Source organism: Ranitomeya variabilis, chromosome 2 (assembly GCF_051348905.1).
Source record: "Ranitomeya variabilis isolate aRanVar5 chromosome 2, aRanVar5.hap1, whole genome shotgun sequence".
NCBI lineage: Eukaryota > Metazoa > Chordata > Amphibia > Anura > Dendrobatidae > Ranitomeya > Ranitomeya variabilis.
The window spans coordinates 173,249,383-173,270,865 of NC_135233.1; the positions used below are offsets into that span (position 1 = coordinate 173,249,383).

Sequence of the window (21,483 nt, forward strand, 5' to 3'; positions counted from 1 at the left end):
ACGCCCTGAGTCAGCAGCTGAGACCTTGGCAACTAAGAAACGCGGAACCCTGTTGACTTCACAAGAGTGTCCAGCAACTGCTGAGCTGATGGCAGTGTGTGGCAACACAAACATACAATCTCCTCACTGGAGGAGCCGGTTTTCTAGGGGCTTATTTCAGCCGGGGCCCTAAATCCACGCACACAATCTCCTCGCCGGAGGTGCCGGCATTCTAGGGGCTTATTTCAGCCGAGTCCCTGAACACACAGGCGCATGCACATAACTGAATCAATACTAGCGCATGGCCGTGCGGTCATGAGAGCCTTAAATAGCTGCAGCAAGTACAGGACCTTCCTAGAAGGACCAATGAGAGGCTGCTACAGAGCCTGAACACCTTCAGGACCTTCCTGGAGGACAAATGGATTTAGCTGCAGTATCTGAACATGTCACCCTCGATCTCCACTGAGAGATCTTACTCTGGGCATGCTCAGAACGAGAAAAGCAGGACTTAGTCCCAGAAGCGTCTGCTCGCCGCTGCCCAGCACTGGCTTCAATGGCAGAAGCTGGAAAAGCAGCAGTAACCCTTTGTACAGAGTCAGACTGAGCGAGACGCTGGGAGTGACGCCTCCGCTGAGCAGGCTCCACTGCGGCAGGAGAAGAATGAAAGACCGCAGCGGAGATGGCCCGAGATTCCCCCTGTGCAGAGGCGGAAACTCGACCCCTAACAGGCCATACGTCGCAATGCGTCGCTAATGCAAGTCTATGGAGAAAAAAACACATCCTGCAGGCAACTTTGCAGAATGTGTTTTTTCTCCAAAACGACGCATTGCGACGTACGTCACACGACGCAAGTGTGAAAGTAGCCATAGAGAACAGGGTGCCACTATATTGTATCCATGTTAGATGCATGCCCACACTACCACGCAAACTTGTGTGCATGCCACACATCAGCCTGCATATTATCAGCCTGCTATACATCTGCACACTTCTCGGAGGGAAGAGGAGAAATATCAATAGCCAGCCCAGCAGACTGGAGGAAAACTAGAGACCCCTAAGGAACCAACAGTAGTGACACCTGCACAGCAGGAGCGGCCTTATTTTGATGCCAGGCCCCAAGGAGCACATCATTCACTAGGAAGACAAAGGGAATCCAGTAATTATCTTAATGGGAGAAAGAAGACAGATGCAAACTACCAGAGGCAACTCTTGGAAGACACTAAGGGTATGTGCACACGTTGCGGATTTCTTGCAGAAATTTCCTGAAGAAAACCGGAAATTTTCTGCAAGAAATCCGCATTTTTTTTTTGGCGTTTTTTTTCCGTTTTTTTCGCGTTTTTTTTTAGCATTCTGCAAGCGTAATTAGCTTGAAGAATGCTAAGCATCGCTTGGAAAACTGACTGACAGGTTGGTCACACTTGTCAAACATAGCGTTTGACAAGTGTGGCCAACTTTTTACTATAGATGCAGCCTATGCAGCATCTATAGTAAAAGATAGAATGTTTAAAAATAATAAAAAAAATAAAAAAATGCTTATACTCACCCAGACATCTCCTCAGCGGCGTCCGTTCCTCTTCCTATAGCTGGTCTGTGCGCACAGGACCTTCCGTGACGTCACGGTCACGTGAGCGGTCACATGACCGCTCACGACCAATCACAGGACAGTGACGTCATCGGCAGGTCTTTCACCGCACACCAGCTACAGGAACCGAAGCGACAGCGTGCAGTGGAGGCGGGAAGACATCGAGGGTGAGTATAGGACTATTTTTTATTTTAATTCTTATTTTTTGACCACTTATATGGTGCCCAGTGCGTGGAGGAGAGTCTCCTCTCCTCCACCCTGGGTACCAACCGCACATAATCTGCTTACTTCCCGCATCGTGGGCACAGCCCCGTGCGGGAAGTAAGCAGATCAATGGACCCCTAGGTGTGCGGAATCCCCTGCAATTCCGCATTTTAATGAACATGTTGCTTTTTTTTCCGCGATGCGATTTTTTCGCGGAAAAAAAGGCTACATTTGCACAAAAAATGCGGAATACACTTAAAATAATAGGAGGCATATGTAAGCGTTTTTTTCGCGTTTTTATCACGTTTTTATAGCGAAAAAACGCGAAAAAAACGCAAAAAATACTTAACGTGTGCACATGGCCTAAAGGTACCTTCACACGAAGCGACGCTGCAGCGATAGCGACAACGATGCCGATCGCTGCAGCGTCGCTGTTTGATCGCTGGAGAGCTGTCACACAGACCGCTCTCCAGCGACCAACGATGCCGAGGTCCCCGGGTAACCAGGGTAAACATCGGGTTACTAAGCGCAGGGCCGCGCTTAGTAACCCGATGTTTACCCTGGTTACCAGCGTAAAATTAAAAAAAAAAAACAGTACATGCTCACCTGCGCGTCCCCCAGCGTCTGCTTCCTGACACTGACTGAGCTCCGGCCCTAACAGCACAGCGGTGACGTCACCGCTGTGCTTTCACTTTCACTTTAGGGCCGGTGCTCAGTAAGTGTCAGGAAGCAGACGCTGGGGGACGCGCAGGTGAGCATGTACTGTTTGTTTTTTTTACGTTTACGCTGGTAACCAGGGTAAACATCGGGTTACTAAGCGCGGCCCTGCGCTTGGTAACCCGATGTTTACCCTGGTTACCAGTGTAAAATATCGCTGGTGTCGTTGCTTTTGCTTTCAAACACAACGATACACAGCGATCGGACGACCAAATAAAGTTCTGGACTTTATTCAGCGACCAGCGACATCACAGCAGGATCCTGATCGCTGCTGCGTGTCAAACGAAATGATATCGCTAGCCAGGACGCTGCAACGTCACGGATCGCTAGCGATGTCGTTTCGTGTGAAGGTACCTTTACATTGACCCAGTTAACCTCAGTCGATAACAGATTAGTTATTTCAAACTGGTCAATGGACAGGAAACTAGAGCTGAGGTGATCCTTCTTTAAGAAGATCCTGGAAGAAGAAAGTCTTTTAATACCTTGTGGAGGGCACAATGTGTTAAATAAATGAAAACAATAAATAAAAAAGCAAGAAAAAAAAATAAGACTAAAAAATAAATAATGGAAACACTGCCAGTCCAAATTACTGTCTAAAAGGCTATGGTCACACGATAGTTCTAATTTTTCATCCAGAAAAGTAGGACAATTTTTTTCTCACTTCTCATCCGTATGCAGTCCATGTACAGTCCATGTACAATTTGTTTTTTTACCGAGCAGCTGTAAAAAACAGAAAACATCTTTAAGCATTTGGAAACAATGTAATTATCATTTGTCTGTTTTATAGCCAATACTTTAAATAACAAAAAGGTAAATAATATTTTATAAAATGATATCTTACCTCTTTAAAAACTCCCTAGATTGTAAGCCACAAGGAGTCTCATTTCTTGCTAACTTGCAGTCTACTGGTATTTGTTTTAAGGAATCTGACACCAGGATTGCACCACTTAGGGTACATTTCCACTGCCGAGAGACAAATCGGTCCGTAATCTGGACCGAAAAAACGGATGTAACGTATGCGATTGTCATGCAAGTGCAATGCGAGTGCAATGCGATTTTTAATCGCATCATCCGTATGACATCAGTATGACATCCGTATTGCTGTCCGATTTTTACGCACCAGTGTCCTTTGAAAAGCCGGCAAATCAGCGCCGTGTACAGTAAAATCACACTGACAGGTTAGAATAGAGTAGATATATGCACATAGAATGTGTGTATATACATATATATATGTCAGTGAGACACCTATATATGTATATTTATATTTAATGCAGCGCTAGATAGCATAAAAGCCGCTAATTCAATTGCCGGCTTTTGCTCTCTCCTTCACAAACCCGACATGATATGAGACATGGTTTACATACAGTAAACCATCTCATATCCCCTTTTTTTTTGCATATTCCACACTACTAATGTTAGTAGTGTGTATGTGCAAAATTTGGCCGCTGTAGCTGCTCAAATAAAGGGTTAAATGGTGGAAAAAATTGGCGTGGGCTCCCGCGCAATTTTCTCCACCAGAATGGTAAAGCCAGTGACTGAGGGCAGATATTAATAGCCAGGAGAGGGTCCATGGTTATTGGCCCCCCCGTGGCTAAAAACATCTGCCCCCAGCCACCCCAGAAAAGGCACATCTGGAAGATGCGCCTATTCTGGCACTTGGCCACTCTCTTCCCACTCCCTGTAGCGGTGGGATATGGGGTAATGAAGGGTTAATGCCACCTTGCTATTGGAAGGTGACATTAAGCCAGATTAATAATGGAGAGGCGTCAATTATGACACCTATCCATTATTAATCCAATTGTATGAAAGGGTTAAAAAACACACACACATGATTTAAAAGTAGTTTAATGCAATAAACACAGCGGTTGTTGTAATAATTTATTGTTCTCTCAATCCATTAGGAAACCCTCGCTTTGAAAAATAATAAACGCACAAGATACATACCTTCTGGTGAACCGTCTCGTCCCACGAAGTAATCCATCATGCAAGGTGGCATTAACCCTTCATTACCCCATATCCCACCGCTACAGGGAGTGGGAAGAGAGTGGCCAAGTGCCAGAATAGGCGCATCTTCCAGATGTGCCTTTTCTGGGGTGGCTGGGGGCAGATGTTTTTAGCCACGGGGGGGCAAATAACCATGGACCCTCTCCTGGCTATTAATATCTGCCCTCAGTCACTGGCTTTACCATTCTGGCGGAGAAAATTGCGCGGGAGCCCACGCCAATTTTTTCCGCCATTTAACCCTTTATTTGAGCAGCTACAGCGGCCAAATTTTGCACATACACACTACTAACATTAGTAGTGTGGAATATGCAAAAAAAAAGAGGATATGAGATGGTTTACTGTATGTAAACCATGTCTCATATCATGTCGGGTTTGTGAAGGAGAGAGCAAAAGCCGGCAATTGAATTAGCGGCTTTTATGCTATCTAGCGCTGCATTAAATATAAATATACATATGTAGGTGTCTCACTGACATATATATATTTATATACACACATTCTATGTGCATATATCTACTCTATTCTAACCTGTCAGTGTGATTTTACTGTACACCGCGCTGAATTGCCGGCTTTTCAAAGGACACCGGTGTGTAAAAATCGGACAGAACTCGCATGATGCGAGTGCTGTGCGATTTTTTTTCTCGCACCCATTGACTTGCATTGGCGAGTCTCGTCCGAGACTCGCAGCAAATCGCAGCAAGCTGCGATTTTTTTCTCAGTCCGATTTCGGCCGAGAAAAAAATCGCAAATGAAAAGACACCTATTGAATAACATTGGTCCGAGTGCAATCCGATTTTTTATCGGATTGCACTCGTCCGTTTTCCTCGCCAGTGGAAATGTAGCCTTAGTCTGAGAGCGGCACAATGTAGAGACAGAGACTCTGATTCCATTGATGTGTCACTGGGCTGCATGCTGCAGTTTTGATAAAATCATTGTTTTAGTAAAAGATTATCATTAGAGGACTAGTAAACCTGTTGCCATGTAGTCCTTCATAGTCAGATGCTCAGTATAACCCCACCCTCATTACTGATTGATGATGCTAAAGGGCGGGTTTATACAGAGCTCAGCATTCAAAGAACTGGTAGATATGCAGCAGCTAAATCAGTAATTTGATCAAAACTGCAGCAGGCAGCCCACTTAGTGACACATCACTGGAATCAGGGTATCTATACCATCATGCTTCTTTCAAATGGTGTAATAAAAACATGGTTACAGATTCCCTTTAAATGGAATTAATCTCTAGCAGATAAGGTGGAAGTGTAAGTTTTGATGTGCCATTCTTTGTATTACGAAGTATTATCAAAATACAGATAATTATGTTATGTTTTGGTTTTTTTTAAACAGCCAATTCTCAGTACAGTGTTGTTTGTTATGGCATTGACTGTGGGTCTCCTGGCACACTATATAATACCACAGCTACGAAAACATCATCCATGGCTTTGGATTGCACAACCACTGCTTCAAAACAAAGAATATACACAGAGAGAAATCATTGGTTAGTAGTTGTCATATTCTAATGTCAGACTCTGAAAAGATGATGACCACCATAGCATGAGAACTGGTAAATTAGAATGGTGAGTATTATGTCTATCTTCAGAGCTTATCTAGGAGGTTGTACTTACTGCACACAACTCATAAGACTTGGGTGATAGACTGCTGTCTGTTTTCCATTGCCTGTGTATGCTAGACTGGATCACTAGGCCTAATCATGCTGACAGCATATTGTATGTCTATGAGGCTGTTGGGTTTTGTCTGGGAAACTTGAGGCCAGTATGTGATCATGGACTGAGACACACAGACGTGTGAATATGGCCAAAGTGTCAGTAGCCTTACTAAGTGAGACTGCATGAAGAGCATTGCTACTCAATGTGTACAGGGAACTTTCAGCAGGAAAAAAAAAGCATTACTTTTTCTATGGCAAACTATAAACTGTTAGGGTATGTGCACACGTTGCGGATTTCTTGCAGAAATTTCCTGAAGAAAACCGGAAATTTTCTGCAAGAAATCCGCATTTTTTTTTTGCGTTTTTTTTCCGTTTTTTTCGCGTTTTTTTAGCATTCTGCAAGCGTAATTAGCTTGCAGAATGCTAAAGTTTCAGCTAAACTGACTGACAAGTTGGTCACACTTGTCAAACATACTGTTTGACAAGTGTGACCAACTTTTTACTATAGATGCAGCTTATGCAGCATCTATAGTAAAAGAGAGAATGTTTAAAAATAATAAAAAAAATAAAAAAATGCTTATACTCACCCAGACATCTCATCAGCGGCGTCCGTTCGTCTTCCTATAGCTGGTGTGTGCGCGCAGGACCTTCCGTGACGTCACGGTCACGTGAGCGGTCACATGACCGCTCACGACCAATCACAGGACAGTGACGTCATCGGCAAGGTCCTTCGCCGCACATCAGCTACAGGAACCGAAGCGGCAGCATGCAGTGGAGGCGGGAAGACATCGAGGGTGAGTATATCGCTATTTTTTATTTTAATTCTTATTTTTTGACCACTTATATGGTGCCCAGTGCGTGGAGGAGAGTCTCCTCTCCTCCACCCTGGGTACCAACCGCACATAATCTGCTTACTTCCCGCATGGTGTGCACAGCCCCTTGCGGGAAGTAAGCAGATCAATGGACCCCTAGGTGTGCGGAATCCCCTGCAATTCCGCATTTTAATGAACATGTTGCTTTTTTTTCCGCGATGCGATTTTTTAGCGGAAAAAAAGGCTACATTTGCACAAAAAATGCGGAATACACTTAAAATAATGGGAGGCATATGTAAGCGTTTTTTTCGCGTTTTTATCACGTTTTTATAGCGAAAAAACGCGAAAAAAACGCGAAAAATACTTAACGTGTGCACATGGCCTTAAAGTAGCGCAACTCTGGGAAGTCAAGGTGATTTATTGTCACTGTGGAGACACAGCATTGTATCTTAATTAACCAGATGACTATTTTTAGCAAGCCAGAAAGAATAGACTGTTATCTATATGTGGACTTTTGAATTTATGTGTTCTATCTGATTGGTCAAGAAAACAGACTTTTGCCTGTGTAAGCCTGTAATATTGACTTGTAAGTTGACATTTGATGTAACATATTGTGCTCTTATCCTTGATGACTAATGATGCTTACTGATATGCTAATTATGCATTATTTAGGCCAGATATTTTGTTGACTTCAAAAACAGATTAGGAAAAACTATGCAAATAGATTAAATGATCAAGTAATGTAACTTGATCTCATCTCCATTCTTACCCTTTATGTAAATACTGAATGACGGACACTTGTTAATTATAAAAAGAGGTTTCTTGCATTTGTATAGAGAGAGACAGAGACAACCAGAGTTTCAGCCAACACATCCAGGGACTCTACAGGACTGCAGCTAAGACATCTTTGCTCCATCACGAGGGACACAGATTTGTCATTCTACAGGATGCCGTTTTAGGGGACTTTGACCCCAACTGGAAGAATACAGTTCTGCTCCATTGCCCATTGCAAATCCATGGATACATTTGGACAAAAGCCAGGATTGGGAGCTGCCGGTCACCTGGCTCCATGGAGATGTTCGGAGAAGCCAGGTAGTGACCCTCCGGTGAACTGGGCTTGTAACTGAATGGACTGTCATCTTCACAAGCTTGTTGTTACCTTCTTTCTGTGCATGCCAAAGGTAGGGTAGTCAGCCCTGGAAGATAAAGCCAGGTTGTGATCCTCCAGTCAACTGACTTTGTACCTGAATGGGCTGTAATTTTCCTACGCTTGTTGTTACCTCCTCTCTGTGTGCATGCCACAGATGGGGTAGCTGACCCTGGAAACTCTGAAGTAACTTCCACCATTATCCTGGTGTGTCAGTGAAAGGGTGAAACTCTGTAATGTGCACCATCTTGGGGTATTTTGCTGGGACTGTTCTACGTGTTATCTACCTGTTTTGTGGTTCAATAAAGCATTGCTGTTTTACCCTCATCCTGTGTTGTTAGAGTAGCGTTATGCCCAGTTTAAAAGGAGAGCAGGTGTTCGGTGGGACTATCCCTGGTCCATGCAGTTTCGGCTAGTGGACTGGGCCGCCCACCGACACCCCCGTGTCTCCACATTCACCTTACTGGGGTTCCCAAAATGGGGCTGACACTCAAAAGAAGGGGACTAAAACCTCACGTGTGGGCATCCAAAATCCCAGGAGGCATCTGGGCTGCCTCCAAGAGATTAGTTCAATGCCGTGATCTGCTGGAAGTATCATGCCCCTGGTCGTATAGTCGCCTTATGTCACATGACTTCGTAGCCAGTGGACCGAAGTATAGGCCAGCGTTGCTCCTACTTTACTTACTCTGCATGCAGCACTGATCCACATCCTGGTGAAGGGCCTCAGACATGCCAGGTAACTGTAAATGGGAAACAAGTCACTGGACTTATGAACTCCTTGAGTTTTGGTGATCCTGGTATTGGCTACACTTCCGCATCAGCTTGTCCCTGTTTAGGTGGTGGGCATCAGGTGTATCCATGAGAAAGCTAAAAAGTATCTGTGGCCGGGTTGACATAAGCACAGACTGTGATTCATTTTCCAGTTAAGTGGGAGTGGTCAAATACTTGTTACACCCTGTAAGTAGTGGACATGGATTTCAGATATATGTACCATCTTCCAAAACTTTGAGGACTACACCAAGATGGTGAGCGTCGATGATGCCATAATTAGCATTACCATCCCATTTCTCTGCATTCTGAAAACCTCTCTGCTCACATTTAAAAAGGATGCATTGCAGGCGGCGCATGAGGATATGGAGCAAGGAACCATACAGGGTGATTACACTCAGCCCAGCCTCATGTTGTCCCAAAGTGGATTGCTAGACAATGAGGAGAAAGAGGAGGAGGAGGAAGAACAGGAGCTACTTTCATGCACTATAGATGGTAATACAAGCACAGCTGTCACACTGTCTGTAAAGCGGGGATGGCCTGAGGACAGGGAGGAGGAGGATGAGGAGGAGGACAGCATGTCCTCACCATCAGTTGTCCTGTTGGTGAGGACACGGAAGTCTTGCCTGTTAGCAGTCAGGCATGCATGGCTGACTTTATGTTGTGCTGCGATTCCCATGACCCTCGCATTATAAATTTTTTTGGTGACACTCATTACTGGTTGGTGACACTTCTAGACCCATTCTACAAGGAGAACTTTCAATCTCTTCTTCCAGAGGCAGACAGGTGTACTAAAATGTTGCAGTACCAGAGGGCCCTTGTAGCGGAATTACTTAAAAAATTCCCATCTGAGAACGCTGACAGCAGATGTCAGAATTTGTTGTACAACCAAGGAGTCCAAGCGAGAGAGACAGAAGTACAATCCAGCTCAGGCAGTGGAACAATGGCAAAGTTCTGGGACAGTTTTCTCAGACCCTCCCATCATGCTGGCACAGAGGTAAGGGATGCTGTCACAAGAAGTGCAATGTCTGGGAAGATGCTGAGGGAATACCTTGCAGATTGTACAAACGTCATCTGAGATTCCTCTGTACCTTTTAATTTTTGGGTATCCAAGCTGGACACGTGGCAAGAACTGGCTCTCTATGCCTTGGAGGTGCTGGCCTGCCCTGCTGCTAGCGTTCTGTCATAGCGAGTTTTTAGTGCCGCTGGTGGAATTATAACTGATTAACACATCCGCCTGTCCACTGAAAATGCTGACAGGCTGACTCTTACTAAAATTGGATGTACATATATTCTTCCCATTTTTTGTTATATTTTCCATTTTTATGATCTCTGGACCATAATCTTACAACCTAGTATATACCTCTCCAATATAAAAATATTGAAATACTATTATATTATATTTTTATTTATATCCCTGTCTCTAAGCTGGTGCTAGGGACCAACATATCTCATTGGACACATTCTGGCTTCATATCTATGAACCTGTGTTCGCACCCCCATTTTGTTATTTTCTTTCATAGGTGGATTCACATCCTTTATTCATTTGTGTGATTTCAGTATAATTGATCATTATGTTGTATATTACAGGATATATAAATTATGACCATATGTTGCAATTATTTATGTGTTTATGATTTATGAAAAATTAATAACAAATCTATGTGTGTGTATGTATATATATATTTTGTAAGATCCGTCATACCGGTTATATGGTAAATTCTTTATGTTTTTCTCTTTAGAAAAAATCCTTGAAAAAGGCCATAAAGGCCGAAACGTTGGGAATATTATTTCTGTTTATTCATTGTTTGGCTGTGAACCTGTTGTGAATTCCGTTCTTGGGCTCCATCCTGTGGCTATGACTGGTATTTTTGGGAGTTCTGCTCTTGGGCTCCCTCTGGTGGTTTTGAGTGGAACTTAGCAGCTGCCTTCACTAATCGGTTCCCTGGCCTTGTTATTTAACTGGGCTCTAGTCTGTAGTCGATGCCAGCTGTCAATGTTTTCCTGTTGGATTCAGTCCTCTCCTGGAAGTACTCTGTTGGCCAGTCCATTTCAGCCTAAGATAAGTTCTGCTAGTTCTTGGGTGTATCCCTGCTTTTGACCTTCTGTTCAGGTTTAAGTTATGTCTCTTTTGTCCAGCTTGTCATTATGAAATATTCAGGCTAGTTGGAAGCTCTGGGGTGCAGATTTGCCCCTCCACACCATGAGTCGGTGTGGAGGTTATTTTTGTAAACTCTGCGTGGATTTTAGTTTTTATACTGACCGCACAGTATCCTTTTCTATCTCTGTCTATTTAGATAGTGTTGGCCTCCTTTGCTGAAATCTATTTTCATTTCTGAGTTTGTCATTTCCCTCTCCACTCACCGTTAATATTTGTGGGGGGCTATCTTTCCTTTTGGGGGTTTCTCTGAGGCGAGATAGTTTTCCGTTTCCATCTTCAGGGGTAGTTAGTTCTTGTCCATGATTGGTTTTACCCACCAGGTCATCTCAGTGCTACTCCGTAACCACCAGGTCATAACAGTACAGCTGGCTCACAATGTGTTAAATGCATCTCAAAAGAGGGAAAAGAAAGTTCTGACTCATTGTTTTTTTTCCTTGTTGCCTGTTTTGTCCTTTTTTTTCCCCTTGATCTTTGGATGGTTCAGGAGCTTGGTGCTGATATGGAGGTTCAGGGTCTGTCTGCGCGTGTTGATCATCTCGCTGCAAGGGTACAGAGTATCCAAGATTATGTTATTCAAACTCCTGTTTCTGAGCCTAGAATTCCTATCCCTGATTTGTTTTCTGGGGATAGATCTAAGTTTTTGAACTTTAAAAATAATTGCAGATTGTTTTTTGCTCTGAGACCCCGTTCCTCTGGTGACCCCATTCAGCAGGTGAAGATTGTTATTTTTCTGCTGCGCGGAGACCCGCAGGACTGGGCATTCTCGCTTGAGCCAGGGAATCCTGCATTGCTCAATGTAGATTCATTTTTTCAAGCGCTTGGACTGCTTTATGACGAACCTAATTCTGTGGATCAGGCAGAAAAAATCTTGCTGGCTCTTGGTCAGGGTCAGGAAGCAGTAGAAATATATTGTCAGAAATTTAAAAAGTGGTCTGTGCTTTCAAAATGGAATGAGGATGCCCTGGCAGCTATTTTCAGAAAGGGTCTTTCTGAAACCCTGAAAGATGTTATGGTGGGGTGCCCCACGTCTGCTGGTTTGAATGAATCAATGTCTCTGGCCATTCAGATTGATCGACGCCTACGTGAACGTATGGTGGTGCACCATATGGCGGTGTCCTCTGGGCAGAGTTCTGAGCCTATGCAATGTGATAGGATTTTGACGAGAGCAGAACGGCAGGAGTTCAGACGTCAGAATGGGCTGTGTTTTTACTGTGGTGATGCTACTCATGCTATCTCTGACTGCCCGAAGCATACTAAGAGGGTTGCTAGGTCGGTTACCATCAGTACTGTACAGCCTAAATTTCTCTTGTCTATTACCCTGATTTGCTCATTGTCGTCCTTTTCTGTAATGGCATTTGTGGATTCTGGCGCTGCCCTGAACTTAATGGACCTAGAATTTGCCAAGCGCTGTGGTTTTTCCTTGGAGCCTTTGCAGAGCCCTATTCCCTTGAGGGGGATTGATGCTACACCATTGGCCAAGAACAAACCTCAGTACTGGACATAGTTAACCATGAACATGGCTCCAGCACATCAGGAAAATATTCGCTTTTTGGTGTTGCATAATTTGCATGATGTGGTTGTGCTGGGGTTTCCATGGTTACAGGTACATAATCAAGTGCTGGATTGGAAATCTATGTCTGTGACTAGTTGGGGTTGTCAGGGGATACATAGTGACATTCCTCTGATGTCAATTTCCTCGTCCCCTTCTTCTGAAGTTCCTGAGTTTTTGTCGGATTTCCAGGATATATTTAAGGAGCCCAAATCCAGTCCCCTGCCTCCTCATAGGGACTGTGATTGCGCTGTTAATTTGATTCCTGACTGTAAGTTCCCTAAGGGCCGACTTTTCAATCTGTCTGTGCCAGCCGCTATGCGGAGTTATGTAAAGGAGTCCTTGGAGAAGGGGCATATTCGCCCGTCTTCGTCACCATTGGGAGCGGCGTTCTTTTTTGTTGCCAAGAAGGATGGCTCCTTGAGGCCCTGTATAGATTATCGCCTTCTCAATAAGATCACTGTCAAATTCCAGTACCCTTTGCCTTTGCTCTCTGATTTGTTTGCTCGGATTAAAGGGGCTAGCTGGTTTACCAAGATTGACCTTCGAGGGGGGTATAATCTTGTCCGCATCAAACAGGGTGATGAATGGAAAACAGCATTTAATATGCCCGAAGGCCATTTTGAATATCTTGTGATGCCTTTCGGGGTCTCTAATGCTCCATCTGTGTTTCAGTCCTTTATGCGTGATATTTTCTGGAATTATCTGGATAAATTCATGATTGTATATTTGGATGATATTTTGGTTTTTTCCGATGATTGGGAGTCTCATGTGTCATGGTTCTCAATGGCAAGAGACCGTAGTAAAGCATACAAAAGGACTAGCTCTTGGAAGATGGGAACTCGAGCTGACTGTGAGCTAAACCTACCACACAACTAACAGTGGCCGGGTAGCGTGCCTACGTTTTATCCCTAGACGCCCAGCGCCAGCCGGAGGACTGCCTGACCCTAGCAGAGAAAAATACAGACCTGGCTTACCTCTAGAGAAATTTTCCCCAAAAGGCAGACAGTAGCCCCCACATATATTGTCGATGATTTTAGAGGAAATTGACATACGAAGTATGAAGATAGGTTTAGCAAATTGAGGTCCGCTTACTAGATAGTAGGAAGACAGAAAAGGGAACTTCACAGTCAGCTGAAAACCCTTTTCAAAACACCATCCTGAAATTACTTTAAGACTCTAATATCAACTCATGACACTAGAGTGGCAATTTCAGCTCACAAGAGCTTCCAGCCTCAGAAATATTCAAAAACAGAGAACTGGAACAAAAATGCAAAACAAACTTAGGACTACAAGTCCAACTTAGCTGATAGTAGTCTAGGAGCAGGAACATGCAACAGAAAGGCTTCTGGTAACATTGTTGGCCGGCATAGAAATGACTGAGGAGCAAGGTTAAATAGAAAACTCCCACATCCTGATGGAAACAGGTGAACAGAGGAGATGAAGCACACAAGTTCAGTACCACCAGTGACCACCGGGGGAGCCCAGAAACCCAATTCACAACAGTACCGAACCCTCACCAGAACCACCAGGGCGATCAGGATGAGCCCTATGAAAGGCACGGACCAAATCGGAGGCATGAACATCAGAGGCTGTCACCCAAGAATTATCCTCCTGACCGTAGCCCTTCCACTTGACCAGATACTGAAGTCTCCGTCTGGAAACACGGGAGTCCAAGATCTTCTCGACAACGTACTCCAACTCACCCTCAACCAACACCGGAGCAGGAGGCTCAACGGAAGGCACAACCGGTACCTCATACCTGCGCAACAATGACCGATGGAAGACATTATGAATAGAAAAAGATGCAGGGAGGTCCAAACGAAAGGACACAGGGTTAAGAATCTCCAATATCTTGTACGGGCCGATGAACCGAGGCTTAAACTTAGGAGAAGAAACCTTCATAGGGACAAAACGAGAAGACAACCACACCAAGTCCCCAACACAAAGACGAGGACCAACACGACGACGGCGGTTGGCAAACTGCTGAGTCTTCTCCTGGGACAACTTCAAATTGTCCACCACATGCCCCCAAATCTGATGCAACCTCTCCACCACAGCATCCACTCCAGGACAATCCGAAGACTCCACCTGACCGGAAGAGAAACGAGGATGAAACCCCGAATTACAGAAGAAAGGAGAAACCAAGGTGGCAGAACTAGCCCGATTATTGAGGGCAAACTCCGCCAAGGGCAAAAAGGCAACCCAATCATCCTGATCCGCAGACACAAAACACCTCAAATAAGTCTCCAAGGTCTGATTAGTTCGCTCGGTCTGGCCATTAGTCTGAGAATGGAAAGCAGACGAAAAAGACAAATCAATGCCCATCCTAGCACAGAATGCTCGCCAAAATCTAGACACGAATTGAGTTCCCCTATCAGAAACGATATTCTCCGGAATACCATGCAAGCGAACCACATTTTGAAAAAACAGAGGAACCAGCTCGGATGAGGAAGGCAATTTAGGCAAGGGGACCAAATGGACCATCTTAGAGAAACGGTCACACACCACCCAGATGACAGACATCTTCTGAGAAACAGGGAGATCAGAAATAAAATCCATGGAGATGTGAGTCCAAGGCCTCTTCGGAATAGGCAAAGATAACAACAATCCACTAGCCCGAGAACAACAAGGCTTGGCCCGAGCACAAACATCACAAGACTGCACAAAACCTCGCACATCTCGCGACAGGGAAGGCCACCAGAAGGACCTAGCCACCAAATCCCTGGTACCAAAGATTCCAGGATGACCAGCTAACGCAGAAGAATGGACCTCCGAGATGACTCTACTGGTCCAATCATCCGGAACAAACAGTCTACCAGGCGGGCAACGATCAGGTCTATCCGCCTGAAACTCCTGCAAGACCCGTCGCAAGTCTGGGGAAACAGCAGATAATATCACCCCATCCTTAAGGATACCTGTAGGTTCAGAATTACCAGGGGAATCAGGCTCAAAACTCCTAGAAAGGGCATCCGCCTTCACATTTTTAGAACCCGGTAGGTAAGAAACCACAAAATTAAATCGAGAGAAAAATAACGACCAGCGCGCCTGTCTAGGATTCAGGCGCCTGGCAGACTCAAGATAAATCAAATTCTTGTGGTCGGTCAATACCACCACCTGATGTCTAGCCCCCTCAAGCCAATGACGCCACTCCTCAAAAGCCCACTTCATAGCCAAGAGCTCCCGATTACCAATATCATAATTTCGCTCAGCGGGCGAAAATTTACGAGAAAAGAACGCGCAAGGTCTCATCACGGAGCAGTCGGAACTTTTCTGCGACAAAACCGCCCCAGCTCCGATTTCTGAAGCGTCGACCTCAACCTGAAAAGGAAGAGTAACATCAGGCTGACGCAATACAGGGGCGGAGGAAAAGCGGCGCTTAAGCTCCCGAAAGGCCTCCACAGCAGCAGGGGACCAATGAGCAACATCAGCACCCTTCTTAGTCAAATCAGTCAACGGCTTAGCAACATCAGAAAAACCAGTTATAAATCGACGATAAAAATTAGCAAAGCCCAAAAACTTCTGAAGGCTCTTAAGAGAAGAGGGTTGCGTCCAATCACAAATAGCCTGAACCTTGACAGGGTCCATCTCAATGGAAGAGGGGGAAAAATGTACCCCAAAAACGAAATCTTTTGAACCCCAAAAACACACTTAGAACCCTTTACACACAAGGAATTAGAACGCAAAACCTGAAAAACCCTCCTGACCTGTTGGACATGAGAGTCCCAGTCATCCGAAAAAATCAAAATATCATCCAGATACACAATCATAAATTTATCCAAATATTCACGGAAAATGTCATGCATAAAAGACTGAAAGACTGAAGGGGCATTTGAAAGACCAAAAGGCATTACTAAATACTCAAAATGGCCCTCAGGCGTATTAAATGCGGTTTTCCACTCATCCCCCTGCTTAATTCGCACCAAATTATACGCCCCACGAAGATCAATCTTAGAGAACCACTTGGCCCCCTTTATTCGAGCAAACAAATCAGTAAGCAGTGGCAAAGGATACTGATATTTAACCGTGATTTTATTCAAAAGCCGATAATCAATACACGGCCTCAAAGAGCCATCTTTTTTAGATACAAAGAAAAAACCGGCTCCTAAGGGAGATGACGAAGGACGAATATGTCCCTTTTCCAAGGACTCCTTAATATATTCCCGCATAGCAGCATGTTCAGGCACAGATAGATTAAATAAACGACCCTTTGGAAACTTACTGCCCGGAATCAGATCTATAGTACAATCACAATCTCTGTGCGGAGGTAGTGAACCAAGTTTAGGCTCCTCAAAAACGTCACGATAATCAGATAAAAATTCCGGAATCTCAGAGGGAATAGATGACGAAATGGAAACCAAAGGTACGTCCCCATGAATCCCCTGACATCCCCAGCTTAACACAGACATTGCTTTCCAGTCGAGGACTGGGTTATGAGATTGCAGCCATGGCAATCCAAACACCAACACATCATGTAGATTATACAACACAAGGAAGCGAATAATCTCCTGGTGATCCGGATTAATACGCATAGTTACTTGTGTCCAGTATTGTGGTTTATTACTAGCCAATGGCGTGGAGTCAATACCCTTCAGAGGTATAGGAACTTCCAGAGACTCTAAATTAAACCCACAGCGTTTGGCAAAGGACCAATCCATAAGACTCAAAGCGGCGCCAGAGTCGACATAGGCGTCCGCGGTAATAGACGATAAAGAGCAAATCAGGGTCACAGACAGAATAAACTTAGACTGTAAAGTGCCAATTGAAACAGACTTATCAACCTTCTTAGTACGTTTAGAGCATGCTGATATAACATGAGTTGAATCACCACAATAGAAGCACAACCCATTTTTTCGCCTAAAATTCTGTCGTTCGCTTCTGGACAGAATTCTATCACATTGCATAATCTCTGGCGTCTTCTCAGTAGACACCGCCAAATGGTGCACAGGTTTGCGCTCCCGCAAACGCCGATCAATCTGAATGGCCATTGTCATGGACTCATTCAGACCTGTAGGCACAGGGAACCCCACCATAACATCTTTAATGGCATCAGAGAGACCCTCTCTGAAATTCGCCGCCAGGGCGCACTCATTCCACTGAGTAAGCACAGACCACTTACGAAATTTTTGGCAGTATATTTCAGCCTCATCTTGCCCCTGAGACAGGGCCATCAAGGCTTTTTCAGCCTGAATCTCTAAATGAGGTTCCTCATAAAGCAACCCCAATGCCAGGAAAAACGCATCCACATTGAGCAACGCAGGATCCCCTGGTGCCAAAGCAAATGCCCAATCCTGAGGGTCGCCCCGGAGCAAGGAAATTACAATCCTGACCTGCTGTGCAGGATCTCCAGCGGAGCGAGATCTCAGAGACAAAAATAATTTACAATTATGTTTGAAATTCTGGAAGCGAGATCTATCCCCGGAGAAAAATTCAGGTAAAGGAATTCTAGGTTCAGATATAGGAGCATGAATTACAAAATCCTGTAAACTTTGAACCTTCATAGCGAGATTATTCAAACCTGTAGCTAAACTCTGCTGATCCATTTTTATCAGGTGAAATCAGAACCATTCAAGGATTAGAAGGAGAGAGAGACGAAGGCTGCAGTAAGCAGAGATGCAAGAAATCAACTAATGAGCAAACTCAGGAAAAAAAAAAAAAAAAAATTCTCTGCAGACTTCTTTTCTCTCCTTTCTTCTGCCAATTATTTTAACCCTTGGCCGGCCAAACTGTCATGGTTCTCAATGGCAAGAGACCGTAGTAAAGCATACAAAAGGACTAGCTCTTGGAAGATGGGAACTCGAGCTGACTGTGAGCTAAACCTACCACACAACTAACAGTGGCCGGGTAGCGTGCCTACGTTTTATCCCTAGACGCCCAGCGCCAGCCGGAGGACTGCCTGACCCTAGCAGAGAAAAATACAGACCTGGCTTACCTCTAGAGAAATTTTCCCCAAAAGGCAGACAGTAGCCCCCACATATATTGTCGGTGATTTTAGAGGAAATTGACATACGAAGTATGAAGATAGGTTTAGCAAATTGAGGTCCGCTTACTAGATAGTAGGAAGACAGAAAAGGGAACTTCACAGTCAGCTGAAAACCCTTTTCAAAACACCATCCTGAAATTACTTTAAGACTCTAATATCAACTCATGACACTAGAGTGGCAATTTCAGCTCACAAGAGCTTCCAGCCTCAGAAATATTCAAAAACAGAGAACTGGAACAAAAATGCAAAACAAACTTAGGACTACAAGTCCAACTTAGCTGATAGTAGTCTAGGAGCAGGAACATGCAACAGAAAGGCTTCTGGTAACATTGTTGGCCGGCATAGAAATTACTGAGGAGCAAGGTTAAATAGAAAACTCCCACATCCTGATGGAAACAGGTGAACAGAGGAGATGAAGCACACAAGTTCAGTACCACCAGTGACCACCGGGGGAGCCCAGAAACCCAATTCACAACACTCATGTGAAGCAGGTCAGGATGGTGTTTCAGATTCTTCGTGCTAATGCACTGTTTGTGAAGGAGTGCCTTTTTGGAGTTCAGAAGGTTTCTTTTCTGGGGTTCATTTTTTCTCCCTCGGCTATTGAAATGGACCCTGTTAAGGTCCAGGCTATTTATGATTGGACTCAACCCACATCTGTGAAAAGCCTCCAGAAATTTTTGGGCTTTGCTAATTTTTATCGCCGCTTCATTGCTAATTTTTCTACTGTGGTTATACCTCTGACCGATTTGACCAAGAAAGGTGCTGATGTGGTGAATTGGTCCTCTGCGGCTGTGGAGGCCTTTCAGGAGCTTAAGCGTCGTTTTACTTCTGCCCCTGTGTTGCGTCAGCCAGATGTTTCTCTCCCTTTTCAGGTTGAAGTTGACGCTTCGGAGATTGGGGCAGGAGCTGTTCTGTCTCAGAGAAATTCTGATGGCTCTGTGTTGAAACCGTGCGCTTTCTTCTCCAGAAAGTTTTCGCCTGCTGAGCGTAATTATGATGTCGGCAATCGGGAGTTGTTGGCTATGAAGTGGGCATTTAAGGAGTGGCGACATTGGCTTGAGGAAGCTAAGCATCGTGTTGTGGTCTTGACCGATCATAAGAATCTGATTTACCTAGAGTCTGCCAAGCGGTTGAATCCTAGACAGGCTCGGTGGTCTTTGTTTTTCTCTTGTTTTGATTTTGTGGTCTCGTATCTTCCGGGATCTAAGAATGTGAAGGCTGATGCCCTGTCTAGGAGTTTTTTGCCTGATTCTCCGGGAGTCCCTGAGCCGGCTGGTATTCTCAAGGAGGGGGTGATTCTTTCTGCTATCTCCCCTGATTTGCGGCGGGTGCTTCAGGAGTTTCAGGCTGATAGACCCGACCGCTGTCCTGTAGGGAAATTGTTTGTTCCTGATAGATGGACTAGTAAGGTGATTTCTGAGATTCATTGTTCTGTATTGGCTGGTCATCCTGGGATCTTTGGCACCAGAGATTTGGTTGCCAGGTCCTTTTGGTGGCCTTCTTTGTCATGGGATGTGCGTTTCTTCGTGCAGTCCTGTGGGACCTGTGCCTGGGCTAAGCCCTGCTGTTCTCGTGCTAGTGGGTTGCTTTTGCCTTTGCCTATCCCTGAGAGGCCCTGGACGCATATTTCCATGGATTTTATTTCTGATCTTCCTGTTTCTCAGAAGATGTCTGTCATCTGGGTGGTTTGTGACCGATTTTCTAAAATGGTCCACTTGGTACCTTTGCCTAAGTTGCCTTCCTCCTCTGATTTGGTTCCTTTACTTTTTCAGCATGTGGTTCATTTGCATGGTATTCCGGAGAATATTGTGTCTAATAGAGGTACCCAGTTTATTTCTAGGTTTTGGCGGTCCTTTTGTGTTAGAATGGGCATTAATTTGTCTTTTCCTTCGGCATTTCACCCTCAGACAAATGGACAGACGGAGCGAACCAATCAGACCTTGGAAACCTATTTGAGATGCTTTGTGTCTGCTGATCAGGATGATTGGGTTACCTTTTTGTCGTTGGCCGAGTTTGCCCTTAATAATCGGGCTAGTTCGACTACCTTGGTTTCGCCTTTTTTTTGTAACTTCGGTTTTCATAAATAAATAATAAATAAATAATCTTTATTTTTATATAGCGCTAACATATTCCGCAGCGCTTTACAGTTTTCACACATTATGGTCACTGTCCCCAATGGGGCTCACAATATAAATTCCCTATCAGTATGTCTTTGGAATGTGGGAGGAAACCGGAGAACCCGGAGGAAACCCACGCAAACACGGAGAGAACATACAAACTCTTTGCAGATGTTGTCCTTAGTGGGGCTTGAACCCAGGACTCCAGCGCTGCAAGGCTGCTGTGCTATCCACTGTGCCACCATGCTGCCCCACATGATCATCTATCATCCTCGTTTTTCTTCAGGGCAGGTTGAGCCTTCGGACTGTCCTGGGGTAGATTCTGTGGTGGACAGGTTGCAGCGGATTTGGACTCATGTGGTGGACAATTTAACATTGTCTCAGGAAAAGGCTCAACGTTTTGCTAACCGCCGTCGGTGTGTTGGTCCCCGGCTTCGGGTTGGGGATTTGGTCTGGTTTTCTTCTCGTCATGTTCCTATGAAGGTCTCTTCCCCTAAGTTCAAGCCTCGTTTTATTGGTCCTTATAGGATTTCGGAAATTATCAATCCGGTGTCTTTTCGTTTGGCCCTTCCAGCTTCTTTTTCCATTCATAATGTGTTCCATAGATTTTTGTTGCGGAGGTATGTGGTGCCCATGGTCCCCTCCGTTGACCCTCCTGCTCCGGTGTTGGTTGAGGGGGAGTTGGAATATGTGGTGGAGAAGATTTTGGATTCTCGTCTTTCGAGGCGGAAACTTCAGTATCTGGTCAAGTGGAAGGGTTATGGCCAGGAGGATAATTCTTGGGTTTTTGCCTCCGATGTCC

General features: G+C 44.7%; 1 protein-coding gene across 2 annotated transcripts in view; it reads left to right on the forward strand.

Moving 5' to 3' along the window:
- Positions 1–21,483, forward strand: part of LOC143804781 (pecanex-like protein 2) — a 1,087,275-nt gene that overhangs the window by 636,161 nt on the left and 429,631 nt on the right. For both annotated transcript variants that reach the window (XM_077283212.1, XM_077283213.1), the window contains exon 18: positions 5,826–5,976. In XM_077283212.1, coding sequence (XP_077139327.1) covers positions 5,826–5,976 — 151 coding nt within the window. The remainder of the gene's footprint in view (positions 1–5,825; positions 5,977–21,483) is intronic.